This window comes from Loxodonta africana, chromosome 25, assembly GCF_030014295.1.
Source record: "Loxodonta africana isolate mLoxAfr1 chromosome 25, mLoxAfr1.hap2, whole genome shotgun sequence".
Classification (NCBI taxonomy): domain Eukaryota; kingdom Metazoa; phylum Chordata; class Mammalia; order Proboscidea; family Elephantidae; genus Loxodonta; species Loxodonta africana.
This window is the reverse complement of record NC_087366.1, coordinates 30104270-30129103: the sequence shown is the minus strand read 5'-3', so window position 1 is coordinate 30129103 and position 24834 is coordinate 30104270. Positions and strand designations below refer to the sequence as shown.

General features: G+C 41.2%; 1 protein-coding gene across 2 annotated transcripts; it reads right to left on the bottom strand.

The window, feature by feature from the left end:
• Window positions 1-204: 204 nt before the first annotated feature.
• On the bottom strand, window positions 205-23545 carry TNFSF4 (TNF superfamily member 4). Of its 2 annotated transcripts, none has more exons than XM_003410988.3 (3): window positions 23157-23545; window positions 5646-5697; window positions 205-4156 (listed from the first exon to the last, which is right to left on the bottom strand). In XM_003410988.3, the coding sequence occupies exons 1-3, from the start codon at window positions 23307-23309 to the stop codon at window positions 3807-3809; spliced, it is 555 nt and encodes a 184-aa protein (XP_003411036.1). In that variant the 5' UTR covers window positions 23310-23545; the 3' UTR covers window positions 205-3806. The 2 variants fall into 2 exon arrangements, 1 of the variants encoding a protein (XP_003411036.1); XR_010319399.1 differs by lacking the exon at window positions 23157-23545 and adding an exon at window positions 21414-22660 and having other exon boundaries at window positions 4101-4156.
• Between the last annotated feature and the right edge of the window lie 1289 nt (window positions 23546-24834).

The following is a 24834-nucleotide window of genomic DNA, read 5'->3' as shown; positions in this document are numbered from 1 at the left end:
TTGGCTTCTTCTCAAAACTGGAAATGTAACTACTACTAAGGAGAAGGGACTTAATGCTCAAATCATTATCCCAAGGTAAGAAATGAGGCAAGAAGCCCTTAAAACCAAAACCAAACCCAGTGCCATTGAGTCGATTCCGACTCATAGCGACCCTATAAGGCAGAGTAGAACTGCCCCATGGAGTTTCTGGAAGGAAAAAACAGGGCATGGTAGAATTTTATTTGAGCCATGGCCCTGGAGACTTCCAGTGAATGTTCCATCAAAAGCAGAGATGGACTTTGCCGTCCTTCACCTGGACATAGCTCTGATGTCGAAAATTGAAGGCAGGAGGTAAATCAGAAAGCCTGTCTCATTCTTCCCCCATTACTCATGCTAATCAGAAGGTGGAGAAGGATAAATAAAAACTCCAACACTAATCAGCAGTGAATTCCAAGATCTTTTATTTATTTCCATGTAAATATCAATATTATTATTAGCTATATTATTAATATCAATATTAATACTCTCTGAGAACCAGGAAAGCACTAAGTACAAAATTATGGCTTAGAATTAGGGGACCTGCCCAATACGCTTAAAAACAAATTAGGATTTGGACCAAGGCTGGATTCCAATCAGCTGTTCTCTAAATAAAAAGTCACTAAGTAGTAACTGGCAACTGCTCTCGAAGGAATCACCAAGAAGACGAAGGGAAGGTGTTAGCTTGTTAGAGGGGGGAAAAAAAATCCCATGTAGTAAAAAGAGAAGCTTATACCTCTTGAATCATGGCAACCAGTATATAGAAATTTAATACGTGCATTCACAGCCAGCCCTTTGAGCACAAGATTCCAAAATGTCAGAGGCTTAAAGGTCCCCTGGTCCAGCTCTCATTTAACAAGAGGAAACTGGGATCCAGGAAATGGAAATTATGTGCCCTAGGTCACCTGGCTAGTTTGTGATTGAGTCAAAATTAGAACTCAAATCTCCTGCCTTCTTACTCAGTTCTCCTTGTACACGACTATGCCATATCCAAAGAAGAGTTAATTACCCCTTTGGAGGACACAACTTAAAGGAAATCTGACACAGAATATGCATGCTTTGATGGGCTGGAAGGTGGGGGAGTAGGGCTGGCGCATGGCAGAAACATCCCTGAGTGGCTGAAGGAGGTCAGCATGCAAAAAGAGGCCAGGCACGCCTAAAAGGTCTGGGTGCCTGTGAGGTGGGGCCATGGTGCCAAAGACAAACTTAACCCACAGAATAGTTATGCTTAGACCCGGCACGGGCACATGCATGAGAAAGACAGAAATTCCAAACTTAAAAAAGTAAACATACATTTTCTTAAATATTACCTATAGTCACAAACCTTAACTTATTCAGATATCACTCACTGAGTAACTTCAATTCTGTAGAATACAGTCAATACTCAATAACAAAGAAGTAAATAACTACAAACACACTCTCTCTCTCTCACACAGACACACACACGTGCATATAAATTCTCTGAGTAGCCAAGACAGACATTACAAAGTTCTTGCTCAGAATAATCAACGTAAAGCATCCAGCTCAGTGCCAAGGCGTAGGCCCTCCAGAAATGTTTAGCTATTATTATGAATATTTGAGTGTCTTGATAGCCACCCAGAGCTTGGCTATGTGTAGATTACACACTATATTTTTTATTCAGGTTCTTTTGATTTAGCATTTTTATTTAGCTTCTCTCCATAATGGATAAAATAGAAGAATGATATCGTTGGGGGTGGACACTTAAGAGGAGATAAAAGAAACTGTCTCAAGCTGACAAAACACCCAAATGTAACTGGGGCCATTTAGTGTAGAGGCAAACAGCCCCCACCTTTCTGTAGATCCTGGAGACATCACAACATTGCAGCATAGCACAATAACTATGATGGCAGAGAATCATCCAGAAAGACTCAACTATGTGTCATGCACTCTATTTCAAACGGTAGGGAAGCATTTGCTATAATTAAAAGTTCTTTTTAATCAATAAATTTAAATTTATAAAAGTTTTGGCACTTACAGAACTTATAAATCATCCATAAATTTGAGTTATGAAAAAAATCACGTTCATCCATAACACCATAAATATGATTTGTTGTTGTTAGCTGGTTGCTGTCAAGTCAATTCTGACTCATGACAATCCCATGTGTGCAGAGTAGAACTGCTCCATAGGGTTCTCAAGGCTGTGAGAAGATCACCAGGCCTGTCTTCCAAGGCACCTCTGGGTGGGTTTGAACCACCAACCTTTCAGCGAGTAGTAGAGCACTTAACTGTTTGCACCACCCAGGGACTGCATAAATAGGATAAACTGTTTCAAATTAAAGGGAACATTTAAGCTAAGTGTAAGGGGATCCTGTTCCGTGAGGCCTTAGTATTGGCTGATTACCACTAGTCGCCAACTAGCTGATTCCCATTCGTGGCAACCCCGTGTGTGTCAGAGTAGGATTGTGAGCCATAGGATTTTCGATGGCTGATTTTTTTTGGAGGTAGATCGCCAGACCTTTCTTCCAAGGCACCTCTGGGCAGACTTGAACCTCCAACCTTTTGGTTAGCAGCCAAGCATGTTAACTATTTGCACCACCCAGGTATTCCTATTGGCTAATTACAGGTTCTCTATTTTTAGTTATCAATGTGAGATCAGATATGGAATTCTACTATCTCTAGACAGAATTATCTTTCCTAAGGTACAGTAGCTCCTTAGGGCTTTTTGACACAAAGTTGCATTTGTTAATAGAAATCGCATCATTTTTTGAAAATAGCCTTGAAAACCTTACGAAGCAGCTCTGTTCTACATTTGTGGGGTTACAATGAGTCAGAATGACTAGACGGCAACTAACAACAATAGCAATGTGGTATATGTGTACAAGGCATGATGCTGAGAGTGTTATCTCAGCATAAACAGGACGACGAGTATGTGTGCTTTTGCCTATCTCTAGTAAGGAATGCATTTCCTCCCCAGACTACATGCTTAAATTCCTATTGCCTTTCACCATGAGAGGTCCAGTATCACGGCTATCCTGTGTGATAAAGATAACCTTGCAATAAATTATCTCGCTCCCTGTTTAGAAAATTCCCTCTTGATTTGCTCTAAGTCAGTAGTTGGGCTTTACACAGCATCACGTCCCCTGATGGTTCTTGGAGGGGAAGTTTCTATTAAGAAGGTTTGGAGGCAGGGACAGCAAAGTAGTAAAGGGAAAAAAAAAAAGAGCACGGAGTATTCCTTAAACAGATATCTTTATCAAGTCCTGAGAGCTGTTCGCAAGTTGATTTTCCTTTTGAACTCTGCCAAATGGAGAGGTATTTAGACAAAATGCAAACTGAGACCAATTAACCTTGACAGGTAGCTTTGGCTCCCAGGGGCTGGTCCACATCACCTTTGGCAGATTCATAAACACCCTTCTTGCTCCGCTTCATTTTGACAAGGTCAGATGGTGAATTTCCAGCAAATGGCCATTGAGTGTCTTTTCTAATGAAGTGAGTTTATTATGATGATTTCCTGACCAATGACAACAATGTGCTTTGAGGAAGAGGTGCTTATTTTCTCATTGCCACGAAGGTGCTCAATGGGGTCCAGGCATTCATGGGGAGAAGGGCTAGGTGATTTAGAAGATATTAGGATAAATAAGGTTAACCGGTATGCAAAGAAGTTTTAAATATCCCTGAGAAGCGGGGGTCATCTGCTTCTGGTCATATCCCCTGTGGCCATGGGGGTGCTAGGCTGGGGCATCTCCTCCACTCACAAGGAAGATCAGTCTCCTGTCCACCCCCAGCTTGGCTTCATGCTGGTGTTTGGCTTAGGTGCTGCCATCAGATCCTCACTGGACACAGAATTCACCAGGATTTTGATGGATGAGAATCAGTTCCCCACCATTCACCTGGATATCTTCACAGGAGGTATTATGACTGGTCAGATTCAAGTAGACTTTGTCCTTGAAAGCCAGATAGGCCACCGTGACAGTGTCGATAAACTTGACTTTGGTCAGAGGGAGGAGGGGCTCCCGACCCTTCCGGTATAAAAGGCTGAGGCTGACCTCCTGGGAGAAGTAGCCCTTCAGGGAGATGAGATAAAACCCATCACAGCTGATGATGATGGAGTTGTCTTGCACCTTCATGGTTTCCTGGTTGTTTGGGGATGTGAGGATGAAACCTTTCTCGTTATCACACCCTGGGGAGGGGAGGGGGCAAGAAGAAAAAAAGAATGATTCCTAAGTACAGCACTGGGAAGCAACCTTTCAATATGACTAGTCAGGTGAGAAGAAAGTGATAGGGAAAGACATTGAGAAGAGTGAAAGCAAGAGAGCACTGTGTATCTACATATGGGTTGGAGCCTGTTTTATCTGTGAAATGGAAGAGGAAGAAAAGCTGATGCTTCTTGTGGGCAAGGGAGTCTTATGTATGGCTGAGTTGGGAGCGAAATGATTATAGCAATTGTCACAACAGTCAGGAAAGAGAGCTTGGAGGTTTCCTGGTTTCTTAGAACCAGGAGGCACTGGCGATATCAGTGCTTCTTTTCTTGCTCAGTGGATGGACTATGTCAAAGAGTAACAGGAGTGTCCCTTGTCCTGAGTCTGCACACCCCTGCTACTTAGAAGCTTGAATCGAAGCAACAGTTCTTACCCATTCTCTATCCTCCCTCCACTTGACCCTGGAGTGAAAATCTTTCGCATGTCCTGGACACTGGACTTACAGCAGTGTTTACTACTGGCCTTGGCCAGCAGTCACTTAAGCCTAACAATACAGCTTCACATATCACTGCTACCTCCTTATTGCTAGTGTATGTGCGTATGTGTGTGTGCTACTTAGGTAACTTGGGAAAAGTCACCATTATAGGAGAAAGAACAGAAGGAGGAGGAGGCAGAGTAATGACTTTGATAGATTTGTGTGGGGCCAGTTCAATCTAAGTGTAAGCCAAAAAGCCAAAATTTCTTTTCTCTATCAGCTCCAACATTATCCTGAATGCCCAAGCAACTGCGTTTTGGACTCCCTGCTTTGGCCCATTTCCCTCAGTAATGGGAAAAAATAGGTCTCCACTGCTGGCTAGAATTCAATAATTCTTGCTTCATACCAAGCCCTGAGGGCATAGTTTGAATTAAAGATAAGGACCAGTTATGGAGGGCAGGATATACTTCACTTCAGGCTCAGGAGGACTTAATCAACATATGAATATTCATATAGGAACCACCAATGATTGTCACGGTATAATCATAGATCTAAACAGTGCTCTTCTGATAGGTAAAGTATCAACTTGCCTTCATGTCTAGAGCCTCCCCCAACCCCATTAAGGTATAATTTGTCCTAGAATGGAATTATCAGGAAATGATGTGTCAGACAGATCTGTAGGAAATAAAACCTTTGTCTTCTTACCTGAAAAATGGGAATAATTCCTATCTCAAAATGTTCCTAGGAAAATTAAGTGAGGCATATAAGGTAATTAGCACAATGACCAGCATATATTTTGTTCCTAATTAATCTCCTTTTCTTCTTTATCCATCCCTCTTTGTCTCTAATGAAAATAACAAGGTGAACTCCAACAATTACAGAATATATTGCTTCCATAGCAGAAGGGAGAAAGTTTGTACTCTGGAGAAAAGTAAGAGCCTGAAGAGAAGATTCTTTTAAAAACATGAATTCATTAAACTTTTGACAATACTTACTGGTAAACTGTACTCTGATACTTTGAATTGGAGGATACTGAGCTGGTGGCACCTGAGGGAGAAAAAAAATTTCTTTTTAGAAAAAATGAACACATGGAACTGGCAAGGCATAGACAATGAAGCAGAAATCCGGTGGCCCATACAGAGAAATTCCAAAAGGGTTTTGCACTAAACAAGAACTTGACAAAAGACTATTTTTCCTGTGAAGTTTAGACCCACACTTCCCAGCCACTCATCTTTCTTTCCTATAATATCTGTTAAGACTATCCCGCTCCTTTACTCAAGCATCTGAGATCTGTCCTCAGTTCTGCCAGACAATACATTCTTTAGTATATTGTTTTGACTCACTCAGCCCCAATTTCCCATATTGGAATAACAGAGCACTGAAAAGTCATCTTGTTAAAAAATCCATTCAGTCATAGAGCTCTCCTCATGAAGAAGTTTCTGACCAATCAATCCGTCATAGCCACAGAATCCCAGAATGCACTTAGAGTAAATTCCAGAAGCTTCCTGGTTACTCGCTCATTTACTGTAATATAGGAATAAGGCGGTCCTACTTTCAGGGAACACAGGCAATAAAAACTGGTCCAGTCCTTAAGAGTATACTTTATTTGGGTGTAGCTCTTCTTTAGGTGGGATCTACCCCTTCTCTTCAAAGGCTTGGAAAATCCAATTTGAACCAAGTGAGTATTCAACAGCAAGAAAGGAAGTGAAACAATAGATAAAACGCCTATAGTAATGTGTTGGCTTAAATAACAAAGAAATTCAATATGGAGCAAACTCCAAGATATACTAAGTAAAAACAGCAAAGAGCAAAATCATGTGTACGGTATATTCCCATTTGTGTTTAAAAAAGAGAATAATGCTTGTATGGGCATTGACTGTATCTCAAAGAATACATGAGAAACTGGTCACAAAAGTTGCCTCTGGAGACAGGAATTAGAACCTTGAGGTCAAGAGTGGGAGAGACCCCTTACTTTTCATGGTCTACTTTTTTATATTTTAAAAATGTTGTGCCATATATTTATATCGCATACGAAAAAAAGAGATAGAAAAAAACAAAAAGCAATGCTTATTGTGCCTGCCAAGACAGCAGTCCCTCCCCCAAGTTATTTTTGGCGAGTTGTCCTGACCAAAGGTGCGGTGAGGGGTTTGTTTACATATTCTAGAGAGTGGAATCCCTGCTTCCCACTCTTCCTGGCACACTAACTAGTAGCCGCAAGCAAGAGGATCCCATTAGGGACTGCCCACACAGATGAGGAAACCCCTACTTCCCTTATAAGTACAGTCCCAGCCTTACCAAGCCGAAACCAACGGGCAGCGTAGGAAGAAGGCACAGCAGTTCTGAGGCCAGTGGCTGGCCTCAGGACCCACATTGGCATAATATCCTCAGCACATGGAAAGATATGTTGACTTGGGTTAAAATGGGAATCTTTGGCTCTCTCCTCTCTGTGAATTGTTTGTGTCAGCTGAATTAGTGTTCTTTGCGCTTAAGGCAGTGTTCTGGAGAAAGATCTCTCAGAAGGCATGTTATCCTCCCACCATAATCCCCTGGGTAAATAAATGATCCCCTGACTCTGGGTCAGCATGAATCGCCACCTTGTTAAAGTCAGAAGCAGCCTGTGGGGCAGCACAAAGAGTACAGGGCTCAGCATCCAGCAACCTGAGTTCTAATACCAGGCAGCCAGATACTGTGTATCATAGGCAAGTTACACACCCTCTTTAGACTTCAGTGTTCTTATCTCTAAAAATTACTACAAGATCTCAAGCATCTCTTTCAGCATTAACTTTCCATGATTTAGATTTTATAAGTTCCAACGTGTTACCACCCGTCTGTTAGTTTGTTGTCTGGTGGTGATTTGCATGTGATTTGCATGTTACTACGATGTTGGTCATGCTATGACCCTATGATATAAGGTCGCTGTAAGTCAGAATCAACTCAACGGCATCTTTTTTTTTTTTTTTTTATGATGCTGGACGCTATTCTGCCAGTATATCAGACACCAGCAGAGTCACCCATGGTGGCCAAGTTTCAGCAGAGCTTCCAGACTAAAACAGACTAGGAAGAAAGGCCTGGTGACCCACTTCCAAAATTAGCCAATGAAAATCTGTGGATCACAAGAGAATATTGTCAGATATAGTGCTGGAAGATGAGCTCCCTGGATTGGAAGGCACTATACAACAGACACGACAATGGACTCGAACACACCAATGATCATGAAGATGGCACAGAACTGGGTAACATTTTGTTCTGTTATCCATAAGGTCACAATGAGTCAGAGCCAACTAAACAGCAACTAACAACAAGTTGCAATTTTGAGTCAATTTTAATACAAGAGAAAAACGGGAGTCCTTTCTTATCTCCCAGTTAACTTCAAGCTCCCTGATCTTCAAAGTCCTTGAGATTATTTGACTGGCTTTACAAAAATCTCCAAAAAGTTTCTGAAAATTAAAAAAATTCCCAACTTCTAAAGGGCCCTGATAAAATAGGGACGGTAGTGGCCAAGCTGACATCCTCTGAGACCAAGATGTTGACAGGCAGAAAGCAAAGGCACATGTGACTTCCTCTCTTCGATTGGTCTACTGGAACTCAGCCTCAGGCCTCCTTGTTCCTTTTCCTGAAGGTCACCAGGGGGTAGAAATTTGCATATTCTCAAAAGTCTCTCACTGGCATCAATGCTGTCAAATCTAGGTAATGTCCTAAAGTAGAAAAACATGGTCCTTCCTCTTACTCCCTGCCCTGCTACCACTCCCCCACTTACCCTCCACACCTGATTATCTCATGCTGACTACCCACTGCCCAGAAACACTCCCACAGTGCCCAATTCAAGGCCTTCCATGGTTTGGCTCCAAACTGTTTGTCAGGCTTTACAGCCATACATATCCTTTCCCTGTCTTACGATCTAGACAATTATTCGCTTTAATCTCCTTGTCTTTGGATAGAGGGCTTGGCAGGATGGGACAAATAGCATAGGCTTTGGAGTCAGATTCAGTTCAGATTCGGACTTCTCCAATTTTGTGAATTCGGAAATGTTATATGCCATTTCTGAGCTTAGTTTTCTTACTTGTTAAAATAAGGCATAATACGTACTGTCATTGGGATCTCCCAGGAGATGACTGTGCTGCTTAAAGAGGATAACATATGTGAAACCAGCTCATCTGGCACCTGATAAACCTTGATTCCTTTGTTCTTTCCACCAAGAATGTTCTAGCTATCCCTTGCCTGGCACATGGTAAGCACTAGAAACCACTTGCTTCCTTTGTTGTCTCCACCAAGAATGTTCTATCTGTCTCTGCCGATCAAATTCTTACTACTTTCCAGGCCTAAATCAAATCCCTGATTTTTGGTTTCTGTACTCCCATAGCAAGTATTTTGAATAAGTCTAATGGCATTTACCACCTACTGATTTATAATACAGCCATTGGATACATTCCTCATCTCCTCCACCAGACTTAGCTGTGTGGCCTTGGAAAAGTTACATCGCCTTGCTAATCTTCAGTTTCCTTATATGAAAAATGGAGATAACAAAAATCTGTATCTCTGAGGATTATTGTGAGGATTGAATGAGATAATGTATATGAATTTTCAGCACCCTGTCTCGAAGTTTGTAAGGAGTTGATTAACGTCAGCTATTACTCTATATGTACATTGAAGATAAGATCCATGTCATGTTCACAATTTATCCTACGTAACATTATGTACCACCACCCATCTGTCAGTTTGTCTTACTGTGTTGGTTTGCATGTTGCTATGATGATGAAAGTTATGCCACCAATATTTCAAATACCAGTAAGGTCATCCATGGTGATGGTTTCAGCCAAGTTTCCAGACTAAGCGCAACTAGGAAAAAAGGCCTAGAGATCTACTTCCAGTGAAAATCCTATGGATCACAACAGAACATTACTGTCCAATACAGTGCTGGAGATGGTGTATGACCGAGCAACATTTTGTTCTGTTATACTCATGTCCCCATGAGTTGGAGCCAACATGACAGCAACTGACAACAACACTATGTAAGTTTTACATATTTATAGAATGAAGAAATAAATAAAAAAAATTGCCAAAATCATCAAGTACCTAAAATATCAGCCCTCTAGGTCTCTATGATCCCAAAAAATAGTACCAAAGGATCTGGGCTTCATAAGAAAGATGACCAGAAAATTACCTTCATGTACAGACACACTTTTTGTATACTAAGAAAAGCAAAATCCCAAGGTCTTCTCAAAATACTGAAACAAAACGGAAAATATCAAAGGCCCAGGAAGGCTTCTATGTGAGTACAAGCTATAGGATAAAGCAGCTTCAAACTGGAAAGTCTGAAGAGCCCACACCATTGTCAAAGGTGAAATGTAAATTCCTCCCATAAGTCTCTACACCAGAATCAAAGTCCAACTTGAAGTTTGATGAGATGGTCTCAGAAGCATGAAAGTGTATAAAAGAAAACATCTTCTAGTTGAATCTTACATTTTACAAATGAGGAATTTAAGGCCAGTAGAATTGTAGGAATTTGGCTCCTGCCCTCCACTTCGGTACACTTTTCTTTATACCACAAAAGTAATTTTTATTCTTCCAGTGCAAATTTGAATTGAGGAGAAAGTGATATGAAAACTAGAGTAACATCCCATTCCTTGTATTCACTTCAGCGCCAGTCCTGAAGAAGAGAAGAAGCTGCCTTGAACTGGCCACCCGGCAGTCTCACAATGACCTCATGATGAGAATACATGGGGAAAGCCAGAGTCCAGGCTTCCTTTCTGAGTTTGAGGGACTGTCATACAAGAAGCCAAGAAAACAGGAACAACTGAACACCCAGTAGGCACTTCATATATGAGCATATGTCACATCTAGGAGCAACTGATGATGCAATGGAAAGGTCTGCCAGCCTGATGGTTCTCAAATTCTAATGTGCGTTAGAATCTCCCGGAAAATGTGTAGAAAGAGCAGATGGCTCAGTGACCCAATGACTCATTCCCAGAGACTCTGATTCAAAAGGTCTGGGTGGACCCAGCAATCCGCATTTTTACAGGTACTCAAAGTTCAGCATTTGAGAATCACTTCACTACACTGTGAACTCCCAAAGGCTTGAATCCAGGGAATGTATCTTTTTCCATGCCCTGTGCAATAGCTGTCTCAAAGCTGGCACTCAAGAAATGTTTGCTCTACTGGAAGTATTATTCAGCGGTTCACTGAATAATACGGTTGTCATATTACTCAGTAGTTTGGTTGGCAGAAGCATCAACAATTATTGAGTACCTGCTATTGTCGCAGGTATTACTCTTAACTCTGGCAACACAAAGGAAGAGAACACACAATCCTTCTTTTTGAACAAACGTATACTCCAGTCAGGGAAAGTGTCCCTCTACTTAAAAAGATAAAGGTAATCTTCGATAAATGCCCAATGAGAAGTGTCCATAGGCAATGCGTGTCATACTGTTTCAGAGAGTAGAAAAGTCATCGTAGGCTGTGGCAGCTAAGAAAGATTCACCAGGAAGGAAAGATTTAGACTTAGGTGTTGAAAAACACAAGACCCAGATAAACAAAAGGCATAACATAATTAGCTGGAGGAAATGTCTAGAAATGGGACCATGCTTTATGTGTTTAAGAAAAAGAATAAGAACTTGCTGAGCACTTAAAACATGGCATTTACTGAGCTAGGCCCTTCCAAATCCATTACCTCATTTGCTGCCCAAAACAACCCCTGAAACACGAGTAATAATTACCTATTTTAAAGACAGGAAAATGAGAATCATTGTTCAGAACTTGCTCAGGAACCAACAGGTATTAACTTGACTTTGATCAAAGGCTAGGACTCTTTTTATGATAATGTGTCTCCTCTTTATCCTTTACTATCTTAGGAGTAAAGAATCTCTTGAAATGCATTCAACTGAGAGTCCAAGATTAATATGAATTATTTTCATCATCAGTACTAGACAAGATGAAGTTATCACTTTTTGGATCGCTCTCAAAATACTCAAATATATCTTAAAACGCCCAAAAATTCTCCTCCAGAAAGAGCTCCTCAGCCAACCCCATAGGGTCATTTGTATAGTTCAGGTTGGCAAAATCATTAACTTGGTTCTGATTAGATACAGCTGTCCTGGCAAGGGGCAGCAGACCCATGGATGATTACAAAGTAGGCTGCAAGCAAGAACTGCAAAGAAGAGTCTTATTAGGTCCTTTTCTGGCCCCTCTCAGTGCCTCAAGCTCTGAGCTCTCTAAGAACATTGCTGGGAAATATTTGATGTCTGCCGTTTTGCCAGTAGCCAGTACTGTGTACTCAAGAAGGTATGTGATACTTGTTTTAAAAGCTCATCTTTAGAGAGTGTGAGCTTCCAATTCAGACTCACTGGGATGTGGCATGGGGTTGCCCACTTTGTACTCATTTAGCATTTGTCCTGGAGGGGCAATCTGAGACAGAAGGGAATGATACACATCAAGTATGAAACCAGGAAGTGGGCTCTGCATTCATTATGTGGGCCTTGCTTTTCCTCACTTGATACTAGGCCACAATGTCAAGGTCCTGGGAGGGGGTGAGAATAGGGAGTTAGTCAGTGGAGGATGGCGGGGAAAGAGATCTGTGACGGGGACTCCCCAGTTCACCATGAGCCTCTGCTAGGATGTGGCTTCTCCTCTCCCCACTTTGGGCTTCATGTCAATCAGAAGAGATCTGAGAGATGGTGAAAACACATCTCACGAGCTCCCAGGGTATATTTCAAGCGGCCTCTGAAAAAGAAGATGGAATTTTTCACACTTACCCACTACAGTAGCTAAGAAGATTGATTTTTTTCCCTAGGATTTACTGTGTCCTCAGTTCTCCACGGAAACTGCCCTTCACAAAGTTATGGGCCCCCCCCTTCTAACCAAGGAATTTCAGAACCCCACTCAGGGAGAAAGAGAAACAAACAGGAAAAAAGAGCAAACCCTGGTTCTTTGGCCAGGGAGTCCTCCATGCTCAGAAAACCTTATCCCAAAAGTTCTATTTCTCACAGACAAGATACTATGTTACCTTGAAAACCTCATTAAATAAAGAATTTGTTGGGATTAATGAACCCAAAGAAAATCTGTTTTAATTAATATCCAAAACCTTCTCTTTTTCCATCTCTACTCTTCATCATTCCTGCCAGTTCCTTTTGGTTGCAACTTCTCTCTTAACCTCCACCCTCCTCTCCAAGGCACAGTCTCTTCAATCTAATACTGTCCTCTTTCTAACCACGTCCACCCTTCTTGTCAAATCTACTTAGAAATGGCTATATGAGTCTTCCGTCAGAGGTCTCCATTTAAAGACCCATTCCTCTCTATCTCAGAAAACAAACTGTGGATTCATTGTCCCTAATGCTCAGTTGTTGACAGATTCCTAGGAGAAACTCATGTATTCATGTAAACAACCAAATTAGCCAAAATCATCCATGCAGCATGAACACACCTTCAAACTTATGTGATGAACCCAAAGCACCAAAATCTTTATATCCTTAGAGAGAATATTCTCATATAGCTGGGTTTCCCTTCCTATATTAACTGGGGAAGTACTCAAAGTACACTGACAAAGAAGTCTGCCAAAACAGTTCTGAGAAATCCCTTCTTCACCCCAGTGATTGGGGAAGTCTCCACCATAATATCCTTGTACCAGCTTAGTCTCTAAGCATCTAGAACAATAAGTTTACAACGTAGTCACTGCATCACCCCACAACCTGCCATGCCTCAAACATAATGGCACTCAGTAAATAAATGTTTTCTGAACAAAGATAGAGTTTAGCCCCTTAGGCTACACCTGGAGTTTAACCACCGATCGCATGGTCACATAACATCTGATGCTGATTCTACGCTGCACCACACATTTCTCAAGGCTTTTTAAATTGCCCCATTCATCTTTGAGTACAAAGGAAGCAGCAGAATTATTATAGTCAATATTTTTCCATTTGAAGTCACTCATTGCCCATCTCATTTGCTATATAAAAAGAAGTGACCATTGCTTTAGGAAGTCAAGCTAGTACAGTGAACAAGGCATTAGGCTGGGAGCAGGGACACCTGGTTCTGGTCTTGGACAAGAACAAGTCCTTTTGCTACCTCAGTCCTTAATTCTTCTCATTATCCAGCCTCAGTTAAGGCGGTTGGAATAATGTCTAAAGATCCCTTCCATTTCAGAGACTAGACAAATCACACTATTAGAAAGGGAAACCCCAATGGATTGGGCAGTAAGGTTTGAAAGAAGACTTTTTCAACACAATAGACTCCTCTGCTATAACAAGAGCAGCAGACCTCCTCCTCCCCACGTGGTTCCTCTGGTGGTTAATGATCAATCAAGATTATCCCTAGAGTGTGTCTGCAATGAAGCTCTTACCTCATTTGCATTTAAACAGCTCCCATCAAGACACCTAAATAATTCTGAACATTCACTCTGGTACGAACTGAGGCTAATAACTGTAAAAACCATCCCAGGATAGCAGTGGGATGATGGTGCTGCTGCTGCTGCTGCTGCTGGTGACAATGATGATGACATTTTAAGCTAAAGCCTTTCTGTTGATTAATGGAAGGGAAACCAAGTGGCTGCACGTAAAAGAAAAGTATGCTCCTTATAACCCCAATTGAGAAACTAATATTGAAGCTGGTAGGTAGCTTTTTGTGGAGCTTCCCGTTGCTGGACAGAAAAACAACTTAGGTACCAAGGCCCTAGGCACTGAAGCACTATATCCCCGCCCCTTGGTTATTCAGCACTAATCATATACTATGTTGTTGCTTTCATCTGCCTTCATTTCCCACTGGGATACAAGCTCTGGGAGGGCAAGGAGGACTATGTCCATCTTGCTTATCATTGTTCTCTCAGTTCCTGGCAGCTGGCTGGCACTCCATACGTACTGTTGAATAAGTGATTGAGTAGTTATTTGCATACAGTGTGCTAATCATACTATGACGTAGAAATAATTCTTAGAATCAGAGTATAATAGAACTAGAAACGTCCTGGGAGATTATATAGTCTAATCGCCTTACTGTTTACAAAAAGGAAAATAAAGTTCAAAGAGAATAAATGAAATCAGTGCCAGAATCCAGGTCTTCTTCCTTTTCTATGAATATATCACACATGCAATGCTCTGACTGTTTTATACAAATAGCCTCTAAGGTATTATACTGTTGTCAAAGTGTCACGGCTCATGTTATCTACATCTGTGTAAGTGGACTCAAATCTCTTTTAAAAAAAAGTCTCTCATATAAATCTTTTCCCCAGTTTTTCATAAAGGAACAAATGTCAGAAAAGAAAGCAAATTTTAAAAACAGCCAACGAACATTCTTAAAGCTCAGAGTCGTGACATCAAGGCTGAGTGTAATAGAATAAGGACGGCCTGGAATTTAGGCCTGGTCTCGATTTCTGATCTTGAATTTTCTGTGCAGAACTAGGGAAGTTTCTATGTTTCAAATTTCCTCATCCGTAAAACCGCACACAAATATCTGTCCAATCTTCCTCCAAGTTTGTTAACAGTGAGTAAGTGAGGACAGAAGTAAGGAAAAGTGCCACAAAAACAAGGAACTATTACTGCCAGTACATTCATACCACTCAACCTTCCCCCTGCATTACCCATCCCCCCAAAAAAGCTCTGCATTCCCAGACACCAGACATTTAGTCTTCATTATACCAGTGAGCATACACAAGCCCAGATTAAGACTCTCAGAGGTCTTGGAAGCTGAAAACATTAAGCACCCAACACACAAGCAATTCGAACTGTATTCTAAATTACATAATTACATAAAGTGTTTTATGACTTATTTTATAATCCAATGAGGTTTTTATATTATCTATTGATGACTGTTTTGATATTGCTTCAGAGTTGTTTATAACATTGTTATTTTCATCTTGATCTTGTTTGACTCTGCTTCTCTGGTGCTCTAGACTCAGGCCCTGGCTGCCAGCAGGGGAGCGCAGCCCCGTGCCTACGTCACTTAAACTATTGTACCCCTCAGTTCGCCAGGTGCGCAATTCAATACTTTGGCAATGAAGATTTTCTATACTCTTAATAAATTAGTATTAGAAGAATTAAAGTTTGAGTTTGTCCATCTTTCTGTCATTCAGGATGTATTTATAAATAGTGTTTCCACGCTATCAGAGCTAGACCGATATTTTCAAATTAATAGACCACCTAAGGTGCACTTCGAGGAGTCCTGGTGGCCCAGTGGCTCCAACCCACCAGTAGCTCCACAGGAGAAAGACGTGGCAGCCTGCTTCTGTAAACATTACAGCCTTGGAAACCCTTGGGCAGTTCTATTGTGTGCAGTCAAAGAATATTGGATATTGGAGAAGAATATTGAATACACCGGGGCCAGCCAGAAGAATGAACAAAACTGTCTTGGACATGTTATCAGGAGGGACCAGTCCCTGGAGAAGGACCTCATACTTGGTGAAGTAAAGGGTCAGCAAAAAAGAGGAAGATGCTCAATGAGACAGACTGACCCAGTGGCTACAATGGGCTCAAACACAGCAACGATTGTGAGGATTACGCAGGACCAGGCAGTATTTTGTTCTGCTGTACCTAGGGTCGTTATAGTCGCAGTCGACTCGACGGTTTCGGAATGTGGCTTCCGAATGAGAAGTCCACAGAAAAGGAAAGAATTGTAAAACTATCCCAGTCATATCCCCAATGTTTCTAGTATTGTGGAACAGGGACCACCAGACCATATGCCTCTTCTGAGTATAATTTTCTGTCCTGTTTGTCAGCCAAGTAAGTCATTTGACAACTAGATGAAATATTTCAAAGTAGAGAGAGAGATAGCTCAGCCATGTGTTCTAAGTTTGTAGTCTTAGATCTCTGGACCACTTTCCAGACAACCTAAAAAGCAGACACAGAGTCTAAGAATGCTTCATACCCTCATAAATTATCTCCTTCATTCTTCCTCCTCTATGCAGCCACGTGCTTTTCATTAGAAATCTATGTTCAGAATGTTAGAACTATTCCAAAGCTTTTTTTTTTAGTCCTAAGAATGACAGTAGAGAAATCAAGGTCCGTAAACTTAAGATTAAGCTTAACCATGATATGCTTTCTGAGGTATGAGTTATGGCATGTGTGTGTGTTTCCAAGGTAAGCATTTTGGTAGCAGTATACAATGGAAGCATGTTACTGATTAACAATACTCTTCTTAACGTTTACAAAGCTCTGTAATACAACTTTTGATCCTACAACAGACAAATAAGATATATAGGAATGGTATTATCCACCACCCCCACTCCCACTTTCAATTTTGGAAATAATTCAACTGAGACTCAGGGAATTCCAGGGAAGCTAAAAGTCTGGACAGGACCAGAATCCTCTGATTCCTGGTCCAGTGCACTCTCTTCTATACCTCGGTGACTCCCCCAAAGTCTGAGACTTTTTTTCTTTGTTTGTTTGTTTTTGGTATAAGAAAGTTTTTCAATACCTTCATCTGAAAAGATGTAGATACCAAAAGCATGGGTGGTTACAAACAAATTATACAAAGCATAGGTTATTGGGGAGTTGGGTTTTGTCCCAAACTCCACCTCATATTTCATTCTGATTCACAGTGGCCCTACAGGACAGAGCAGAACTGCCCCCATGGTATTTCTGAGGCTATAAATTTTTACAGAAGCAGACTGCCACCTCTTTCTCCCCTGGGGCAGCTGGTGGGTTCAAACCACTGACATTTTGGTTAGCTGCTGAGCACTTAACGATTTTGCCACCAGGGCTCCTATTTCATCTATGACTGTGGGAAAATAACCTTTCTACTTTGTAACTCTGGTTTTTTCACTCACTAAATAGGAATATCAACATTGTACACAGGTCCTCCAACCCAAAGGGCTCCAGAATATTGACTTTCATTTTCTGTGAAGGGAGAATCCCTCACGCAGGGAGAGCCCTTCAGGGACTCTGAGGGTGAAGGACACGAAAGTAATTACTATTAAAAAAAACAGAGTTGGAAGGGCAGGGGTGTGAGCCCCTATTCAAGGCTGGGCCTGCTCCGTGCTGATAGCTACAGGCTGAAATCAGAGAAGTACCAAAAACCAACCAATCCAATTAGTGTTAAGTCAATTACTACTCATGGTAGTCCCAGGTGTTGCAGAGTAGAACTGTGCTCCATAGGGTTTTCAAGGCTAAGATCTTTTGGGAGCAGATCACCAGGGCTTTCTTTCAAGGTGTCTCTGGGTGGGTTCACACTGCCAAGCTTTCAGTTAGTAGATGAGTGCTTAATAGGGAGATTCTATTCCTAGGTCTATACCAAGAGCCTTCCTGCTGCCTTCTCAACTCTCCTCTGTTCGTGTCTGTATGTGTGGATGTTTACCAGGATGATCCACATCCAAATTTTTCTGTTCTATTGTGAGTACTTGGGTCAGAATGTATGTCTAGATTTTCTATTTATTAAATATTTACTGTGTAAATAGGAAACAATATTCCAAAGAAACCAAACCCTTTAGCATCAAGTCGATTTCAACTCATAGCGACCCTATAAGACACAGTAAAAATGCCACATAAAATTTCTAAGGAGCGGCAGGTGGATTCCAACTGCCGACCTGTTTGTTAGCAGCCCAGCTCTTAACCACAGCGCCACCAGGGCTCCAGAAAAATTATTAGGGCCCTCCCCTCACCCCCGATGTTTTTCATCCTTTTATGTGTGGATGGGCAATTGATTTCCTGAGAAAAGTTGTTTAATCCTAACTCCTCTTTTTTTTTTTCCTCAGGGGGAAAAAGGACAGCGCTTTTAAAAGATGCCAGAAAATGGTTAGTTTTACTGTGGTGCCCCCTAGTGACGTATGAAATTAGGTTCACTTTCTGTCTTTGCCAACATATGACGGGATAACAAAAGCAAAATTTGGAGAAGCAACGTTTTCGTCATTTTCTTTGTATTTTTTTTTGCATAGAATGGAATGAAGTATGATCTCTTAGCATAACATACAAGACCCTTTGTAATCTGTCCTGGCCTAGGTTTTCACCGTCTTCTTCCACTACTTTTCCCATGAACACTCTACTCCAGCCATTTTGAATAACTTGCTGTTGCCTAGAAAGCCTTCTGCCCCCAACCCACCCCTATTTCTCATCTATTTAAAGAATTTCTATTCCTCCTTCTACTATCAGCTCAAGCATTACCTCCCCCCACCTCCAGCTTTTTCTGACTCTCCGAAGACTTAAGAGTTCCCCTGCTCTCCTCTCATTTTCCCATCGCACCTTGAACATGTCTGCCCCCCTTCTGCAACAGGACTGAGTTCAAAGAGTTCAAAAGCCTTATATTATGAAGGCATGTTTGTGTCTCCAATGCCTCAAATGGTACCTCGCCCAAGTAAAAACTCAATGGAATGAATTTGAGAAAGGATACTTTTAATTGCTAACAGGAAGAACACTAGTCTAGAAGTCAGGAGTTTCTAATTAACTACGTATGTGATCATGAACAATCCACTCACCCTTTTGGGTTTCTGTTTCCTAATCTGTAAATAACCTCTGCCTACTACTTGCTCAGAAGACCTGATGGTGCCCTGGTTAAAGAACTAGGCTGTTAATTGAAGGGTCGGCCATTGGAACCCACCAGCCGCTCTGTGGGAGAAAGATGTGGCGGGCTGCTTCCATAAAGATTTACAACCTTGGAAACCCTATAGGTCAGTTCTACTCTGTCCTATTGGGCCATATGAGTTGGAATCGACTCAACAGCAGTGGGTAGGTAATACTTGCTCAAATATGCAACAATTTTACACATTTTCATTAATACCTCTTTTAAGAGCCTCAAAATACTTTGTGAGAAATCAGTTCAATACTTCAGATGTTTCTTTTTAATTCCCACAGATTTGCTTATGAAATACAAATTCAATTGTGTTTGAAATAATCTTATTTGCATATATTTCAAAAAAAAAAAAAGAATTTCTTAAAAACAGATTACAGGGAGAGACACCTAAATTGAACTAATCCGAGACAAGATTTGTTAGGCAAGCTTCTCTTTCTCCTCCAAAATAATACCAAAAAAAAGGTCCAAGTTATAGCCTGAATCTTCTCAAGAACACGTGAATTCTAATTCTGGCTGTCACTGACACAGAACCAGTCAACTTGCTTTCCAGGCACTTCCATTTCTGTTTTTTCCAGCAGTAAAGCAGTATGAGAATGTACATATACATATAACAGCAGAATAAGCTGAAGAATTCTCACCAGAAGCACTGACATATATAAAGTGCTATAATTTTAAGGTGATAAAGATCCTGAAAGCACCATGAGTCAACAGCCCAGGGGCTCACAGAAAAAATTTACAACACTTTTTCACCTTATAAGTCAGCCTTCTTTTTTTTTTTTTTTTTTCTTTTTTGCTCTTGTTCTGCAGCTAAAGTTCCAGATACAACTAGAAGCCGGTTACTTTAAACTGCAGGCCCAATAAATATCCAAACACTGTATACTGTTTTTGTTTAACCAAAGCAGTTAATTTTATAACTTGTGTCATGGATATTCTTGAAGGGTGATAACTTCTTCCCTCTTTCTAAGCAAGATATGTTGTCAACTCAGAATAAGTTGTTTAGATATGTACGTAGTATATAAATTAATGTATGTGTGCAAATTTTATTTCCCCTAGTTCCTTGTTAAGAACCAGGAAAACCCACAGATTTATACACAAAAATCTATTGAACTGCTCATTTATTTTTTGTATTTCTCAAATCTTCATACCCATTCTACGTATATATAAACTCCATACTTACAAGTTATTAAGCTGGAAGATATTTTACGGACCATCTGAACTAACCATTTCATGTTAACCAAAAACCCACTGCCGTCGAGTCGATTCCGACTCATAGCAACCCTATAGGACAGAGTAGAACTGCCCCATAGAGTTTCCAAGGAGCGCCTGGCGGATTTGAACTGCTGACCTCTTGGTTAGCAGCCGTAGCACTTAACCACTACGCCACCAGGGTTTCAAGGCCTAAAGAGGGAAGTGAATTATAATTCACTTCCCTCTATGAGGGTGGATAGGGTCTTTTTTCTCCTTTTTTTTTTTCTTTCTGGCATCTCAAAAATGAAAGCTTCTGTTTTCCACATATCTAAATAAAACTTTAACCCAGTGATGAGAAAACAAAGGTTAGTTAAGTAAATTGACTGGAAAACTGACAGCTAAGTGGAGTTTAATAGCTTTATCTGTATTTGTACAGAGCCATGCAGGTAGACAATTATTTTATAAGGCTAAAAATAAAATGTAAGAAATAAGGAAAAAAGCATTATTATCTTCCAAATACCTTTTTCCTATAATAGAGGGGATAATAGGTATACAATGAGCATTTTAACTCTACTTGACCCCTACACACATCATCGAGACACACTTCTTAAAACAACAGAGGGTTGATCTTCATTACCATCAACACCACCTACCCCATCCCTCAACTGAAATTCCAACAAGCCTTGTAGGTGGGCTTGAAAAGGCTACCAGTCTGTGCCCCTTTTTCAGCAGATACTCTATGACACCTCTCTCTCGTTCGCTCTCTCTCACACACACACCACTCGTATCTGACGAAGTTCCAAGAAGCACAGATGCAACCAGTCTGTGCTATCCTGCCCCGTAATAAAGTATATGTCATTAAATATACAGACCCATTGTGTTGCCTTGGATCCTATAACATTCTGAAAAATTGTTAGCTAAAACAGTCTAGCAAAAAATAAAAAATAAAAGATTTTTAAGTTAATGCCCAGTGAAGAATTTCATCTATCTGGGCCAGAAATATTTCTGTATCCCCAGTACATGAGAACAAGTTTCTTCAGCAAAAAGTTTTAATGCACCTCGTATCTCTTTGCTTCCATTTCTGCAAAACTTGCCTGTTCTTTCCTGGAAAAAGCTAATTCTCTTCCAGAGGTGTATCTTGAGTTCTAGAGTCCTGGAAGCCAGCACTCAGCTTTCTTTTCCAGCGCCGTCACAAAACTGATGGGCGACTTGCCAGAAGGGACGCCTCTCCCTCTCAGTACCCCCTGGGCATCAAGCTTCCGTGGGCGGCCCCTGCCACCAGCTGGCTATGATACATCTATGTTTCACATTTTGCTCCCTTCTGCTCAGAGCCCTACTGCAATTGGTTAGCCTTTTTGTCCTGTCGTTTTATCATCCCACGGTGTAAGGAAGTATGTAACACTGTGGTTGTTTGAAATAACGCTTTAAAGCTCCCAGACCTGGTGAATGCACCCAGCTATTCTATTTTAGGTTACGGTGTTTGTTTTCTTCTCGGAAAAGCCCAATTCCGGTCTCTGCCCCGCGCATCCTGCCACGGACATGTTACTCCTTCCCCGCGTTCCCTCTCCTCAAATAGCCTACTTTGATTTCACCGCCCCCCACGGTTCTGCACTAAGAGCAGCCAACGAGTGGAGTGGTGAGTTGAGGATGGGCGAGTGGCCGGGTTAACCAGTCTAGAGATGGGAGCATGACCCCGCTACACCTGTAGTTTGTAGACGCAAGCACTCACCGCAGTACTGCGGTCACAACCAAAGTCCCACCAGCCTCCTTGCACTGCAAACGCTCAGTTCCTGTGGGCAGAGACATGACCAGACATCTGGCAGCACTCTGCTCGTCTTGTCCTGCCTTACTCTGGGGTAGCCAGTTTGGGACAGGGCCATCAGGAAGACAAGCTCCTACTGTCTGACTTCTACCAGGAAGAGACTTTTCCAACCCCAAAGCAGCCAGCCAGGAAACAAGAATTATCTAACTCCAACAAGGGAACTTGAATATTGATTTTTTTCTTTTCAGTGGAGTCTCCTGCCCTCAAGAACTTCCTTCAAGACCTAGTAATGTTTGTATATCTGAACAAATAAGAGAGAAATAATATTAAAGGAGGATGCATGGGACTAGAATAAAGAGAAGGAAAAATGGGAAGAATATCTTAATTAAGTGGGAAAAATACTAGAAAAATGACCTCCCACTGCATGATGTATGGGACATACTGGAAAAAATACCAAGTGATGTCTTTACATTGTGATTGATAGAGACAGACTGTTAGAAACAATATCTGATTTCATTGTTGGACTAAATGTTTCAACATGTGCATATACACATATGCACACGCACACACACCCCTGCCATTGAAATGTACAGGTTAAGCTATTTAAAAAGATTTAATATTGATATTTTGGTCATTCTTAAAAAAAAAATCTCCTTTTATATATATGGAGTTTATTAATATGATGGAAAAGTGAAACCGGTCCTTAATTTCCTTTTTATATTAATTCCCTGATCAGACACACTAGAAGCAAGGTGGATAAACCAAGTACATCAGTGATTCGAAATCAAGTTCATGAAGGAATGCCAGGATCCTTGAGTTGCAAAGAAAAAGAGAATAATCTCAAAGTAGTGCCCCTGCCCTACCTCCATTCTGCCGGGCCACTGCCACCACTGAAAAGAAGGAAGGAAAGGAGAGACAGAAGGGTGTTTGACCACACTTTACAATTGCTAAGGGCGGGGGGGAGGGAACCACCTCTCACAATTTTGGCATCAGATCATTTCCAAGTGACTGCAGCTGTTAGAGCTGCCATTAGCAGGAGCTGGAGGGAATAAATATGCCCGGCAATGCGTCTTACCTGAGAAGTATAAAAGTGCAGGCAGACGTAGGTGAGGCACAGCAGCAGCCCGAGCCACTGAATCACAGAGGCCACCAGCAAGAGCTTGTTCTTCCCGAATCTCAGCCTTGGCACATTTCCCACATTCTCGTCCAGAGGTGGGACCCCTTCCATCTTCACAATCTGGATGCAGGGAAGATAAAAGCTGCAGCAAGGGGAACCTGGGGGAGGGCTAACCTCTTCCCCACAAAAGAGGAGAGGAAGGCAAAACAAAGAGTATCAATCAGAAAATACACACAGGTCCCAGGACCAGAGATAAAAGGCGATTGAAAGAACAGAGACAACTCTCTCAGTTTTAACGCTTCAGCTTTTGCAGGCAGGCGGGGGAACTTCTTTGTGACTAATCTAAATTTCCCCTTTACTTTCTTTCTTTTTTTTTTTTTTTTTTTCCTCTGGGCTAACAGGGAGTTGTTTTTGTGGCATTCCAGTTTAGATTTGAGTGAACATGAAATGACAACGATAAAAGTGTGCTATTTTCTTAATTTCTCATTGTGCCCGCTACTGGATTGTGGGTCACCTGTAAAGCTAAAAATCATCGTCCATTGACATAGGGTCTCATATATCCAACCCTGAAGTGTCTTAGAGAAGAGATATAAGGAAAATGCCAACCTAGATCCTTGCCTACATTTTACCAGGTAATTAAGGATTGAACCCATTTTACAGATTCAGAAAACAAAGCACACGCAGACCATTCTTGAAGCACAGAAGAGAAAATGGGATGGCAAATCACGAAGAAAGAAAGGAGTCCTCTAGATACGGACCATTACATTGCAACGAACAAACTGCTATTTGTTAAGCAACTACTATGTGTCAGACACTGTGCTAGACAAACTTGCAATCTTTTTCCTCATTTAATCCTCTGAGGCAAATTCAGTAAACACTTTACATTATTAGTTTTAAACCTGCCAGAACAGGAAACAAACAGAAGAGTATTCTGATTTTTTCCCCTATCCTACATGTTACCTTTGCCTCATACTTAATTTTTGCATGAATGAACAAATGAATAGATTCAAATAAGCTTTGAAGGTGGTTCCTTTCCTTGAGGTCAGAGCTGGTTCAGAACTTTAAAAGTAGGAGTAATCGACTGATAGACGCTGCTCGTCCTTTACTGTTGAAATAAAGATAGGTATGATGAAATTACTTGAAAATGCTTGTTCAAATCTGCAAATATCTGGAGTCAGCATTACGAAGGCAGTGCTGTCTTTGGATGACATAGGGCTGCGGGGTAGGGACTGTTTAAAATAGAATCTGCCCCTGTTCTGTGGGTGTGTTTGTCTCTCTTACAGCCCCAAGAGTCACTCAAGAAATATTTAAAGAAAGAACGGAAGGAAGTATATTTGGATATAACAATATGAGATGTTATGTGCAACTTCATTTTGTAGAAGACGGATAAAACCCGTTGCTGTTGAGTCAATTTCGACTCATAGCGACCCTAGAGGACAGAGTAGAGCTGCCTCATGCAGTTTCCAAGGAGCACCTGGTGGATTCGAACTGGTGACCTTTTGGTTAGCAGCTGGAGCTGTTCACCACTACACCACCAGGGTTTCCTAGAAGATGGATATGAGGCATATTTAAAAGAGAAACAATTTGTGGGAAATGGAAAGTACATTCACTTTTACCATATGGATCAATTAAAATA

What these genes read in the sequence shown, in the direction of transcription:
- TNFSF4 (XM_003410988.3), bottom strand. Translation starts at nt 23,309, where the DNA reads ATGGAAGGGGTCCCACCTCTGGACGAGAATGTGGGAAATGTGCCAAGG. An exon ending in TGCACTTTTATACTTCTCAG is followed by an intron (nt 5,698 to 23,156) that starts GTAAGACGCATT and finishes TTTCTCCCTCAG; the next exon opens with GTGCCACCAGCTCAGTATCC. An exon ending in TATCAGAGTACAGTTTACCA is followed by an intron (nt 4,157 to 5,645) that starts GTAAGTATTGTC and finishes TCCCCTCCCCAG; the next exon opens with GGTGTGATAACGAGAAAGGT.